General features: G+C 51.9%; 1 protein-coding gene across 1 annotated transcript; it reads left to right on the top strand.

The window, feature by feature from the left end:
* The first annotated feature begins 339 nt into the window (after positions 1 to 339).
* HRH1 (histamine receptor H1) lies at positions 340 to 2,559 on the top strand. The gene has a single exon (XM_033437371.2). It carries the CDS (start codon positions 414 to 416, stop codon positions 1,875 to 1,877), a length of 1,464 nt encoding a protein of 487 aa, XP_033293262.2. The 5' UTR covers positions 340 to 413; the 3' UTR covers positions 1,878 to 2,559.
* Positions 2,560 to 2,787: the final 228 nt, after the last annotated feature.

The raw sequence follows: 2,787 nt of genomic DNA, 5'->3' as shown, positions 1-2,787 counted from the left end.
GGGGGCATATGCAGCTGAGACCAGTCATGATGCAGCCCATCTCCCAGGACATGTGCAACATGGGACTTGTACAAACCTCCCCTTGTTTTTGCTCACCCCTCCCCTCACTAGAATGTGAGCTCCTTGAGGACAGAGGTTTTTGTTTTGTTCACTGCTCTATTCCCAGTACCTAGAACAATGCCCAGGAATGCAGTAAATAGTCATCAAGTGAAGGAAGGGAGGAAGGAATGGCTAAAGAAGCAGGGGATATAGGCTGTAGGTAACCAGCAGTCTATCAGCCCCGACAGTATACAACCCTAGCTTGATCACTGTGATAGCACTGAGTGACTCTGCTGATCACCGGGGCTCTGACCTGAATCCTTGTGTCTTTCCTCCCAGGGAGTGAGCCATAGCTGGAGGCTACTCTTGTGCCAATGACCCTTCCCAATTCCTCCAGCGTCTTGGAAGACAAGATGTGTGAGGGGAACAAGACCACCACGCCCAACCCCCAAATGATGCCCCTGGTGGTGGTCCTGAGCGCCATCTCCTTGGTCACAGTGGGACTCAACCTGCTGGTCCTGTATGCTGTGCACAGCGAGCGGAAGCTACACACGGTGGGGAACCTGTACATTGTCAGCCTCTCGGTGGCCGATCTGATTGTGGGGGCCGTCGTCATGCCCGTGAACATCCTCTACCTCCTCATGTCCAGGTGGTCCCTGGGACGCCCTCTCTGCCTCTTTTGGCTTTCCATGGACTATGTGGCCAGCACAGCGTCCATTTTCAGCATCTTCATCTTGTGCGTTGATCGCTACCGCTCTGTGCAGCAGCCCCTCAGATACCTGAGGTATCGCACCAAGACCCGAGCGTCGGCCACCATCTTGGCAGCCTGGTTTCTCTCCTTCCTGTGGGTTATTCCCATTCTGGGCTGGCAGCGCTTCATGTCGAAGACCTCAGGGCACCGGGAGGACAAGTGCGAGACGGACTTCTACAATGTCACCTGGTTCAAGGTCATGACTGCCATCATCAACTTCTACCTGCCCACCTCGCTCATGCTCTGGTTCTACGCTAAGATCTACAAGGCTGTACAGCAGCACTGTCAGCAGCGGGAGCTCATCAACGGATCCCTCCCGTCCTTCTCTGAAGACAAGCTGAAGCCAGAGGACCTCAGGGTGGGCGCTAAGAAACCAGGGAAGGAGTCTTCCGGGGAAGTTCTGAAAAGGAAGCCGAAAGATGCCGGTGGTGGACCTGTCTTGAAGCCAGCATCCCAAGACCCAAAGGAGATAAAGTCTCCAGGTGTCTCCAGCCAAGAGAAGGATGGAGGACTGGACAAATTCCATTGCTCCCCACTTAACATTGTGCAGACGCAGATGGAGGCAGACGGGAGTGGCCGGGAGTACGTAGCCATCAGCCAGAGCCAGAGCCAGCTCGAGATGGGCGAGCAGGGCCTGAACACGCATGGGGCCAAGGAGATACTAGAGGATCAGATCCTAGGTGACAGCCAGTCCTTCTCCCGGACAGACTCAGACACCGCCCCAGAGTTGGCACGAGGGGAAGCCAAATCGAACAGTGAGTCTAGCACAGGCCTGGATTATATCAAGTTCACCTGGAAGAGGCTTTGCTCACATTCAAGACAGTACGTGTCTGTGTTGCACGTGAACCGAGAACGGAAGGCCGCCAAACAATTGGGTTTTATCATGGTGGCCTTCATCGTTTGCTGGATTCCTTACTTCATCTTCTTCATGGTCATTGCCTTCTGCGAGAGCTGCTGTAACCAACATGTGCACATGTTCACCATCTGGCTGGGCTACATCAACTCCACGTTGAACCCCCTCATCTACCCCTTGTGCAACGAGAACTTCAAGAAGACGTTCAAGAAAATTCTGCACATTCGCTCCTAAGGGAGGCTACAAGGGCATGCAACTAAGTGATGCTTACGATGTCCCTGAAGGAAATAGAGGAGGAAGCCTGTGCATTGCCAGACACCTGGGCTTTCTGGAGCCAAAAGAACAGCCTTAGGGGCCGGGTAGTTTGGAAAGATCATAGGCACCGTTGGAAGAAGAGCAGATGGCGGTAGTCAGCAGAGAGACTGTACCCTGAGAGCAGAATACTTCCAAGAGAATCCGATCTGGTTGGGCTCTCCTGCTCCTCGGGAAATGTGGGCGCCTCAGACTCACATTGTAATTCAAGCTTTCAGACTCGAATTAATGGGCAACCGAAGGGACAGGTGGGTAGAGTTTCCAGTAGAGAAGTAGGCAGAACTCTGGAGCCTTCCTGGAATGGAGCTATACGACTGTGGAGAGACCTTATATTGATACACACAGACAGATGCTGTCCGCTGCCAGGGGTCACCTTGAGAGGCAGGACAGCTATTCCCCTGTGACTGCTACTTCTCAGAACACCTCTCCTCTGAGCCTCTTTTACAGCCTTCTCCAGACCCAGTGTTTGAACCACCTTGGAGATTCTGCCTCATTATTTCTCACTCATGCACATCTTAGAGTTGACAGGAAATTGTGCAGTCTGCACATCCATCATTTTCAAACCCAAATTCCTTTTTTGCTATAAAAAAAAGGCTAAATGCTGCCCTCAAAGAGAAAAGAATATTTTTTAAATGGTTGTTCATTAAAAACCAAAAAGGGGAGTGTGGGGAGAAGAGAGCCGTATTTCTTGAGGGCTGTGCCAGGTTGATGTCATTTAAGCCCCATGACACCCCACAACGGGAGGGTGGTATTACTAGAGAAGCAGATTGAAGTGCAGCAAGATGAAATAAGGTGGCTGAGATCACACAGCTAGTTATAGGAGAGCTAGAGT

This window comes from Orcinus orca, chromosome 10 (genome assembly GCF_937001465.1).
Source record: "Orcinus orca chromosome 10, mOrcOrc1.1, whole genome shotgun sequence".
In the NCBI taxonomy this organism is placed as follows: domain Eukaryota; kingdom Metazoa; phylum Chordata; class Mammalia; order Artiodactyla; family Delphinidae; genus Orcinus; species Orcinus orca.
Note: the sequence above shows the minus strand (reverse complement) of the source record. Positions and strands in the feature narration are given on the sequence as shown.

Coding starts and splice junctions, on each gene's coding strand:
- HRH1 (XM_033437371.2), top strand. CDS start 414: ATGACCCTTCCCAATTCCTCCAGCGTCTTGGAAGACAAGATGTGTGAG.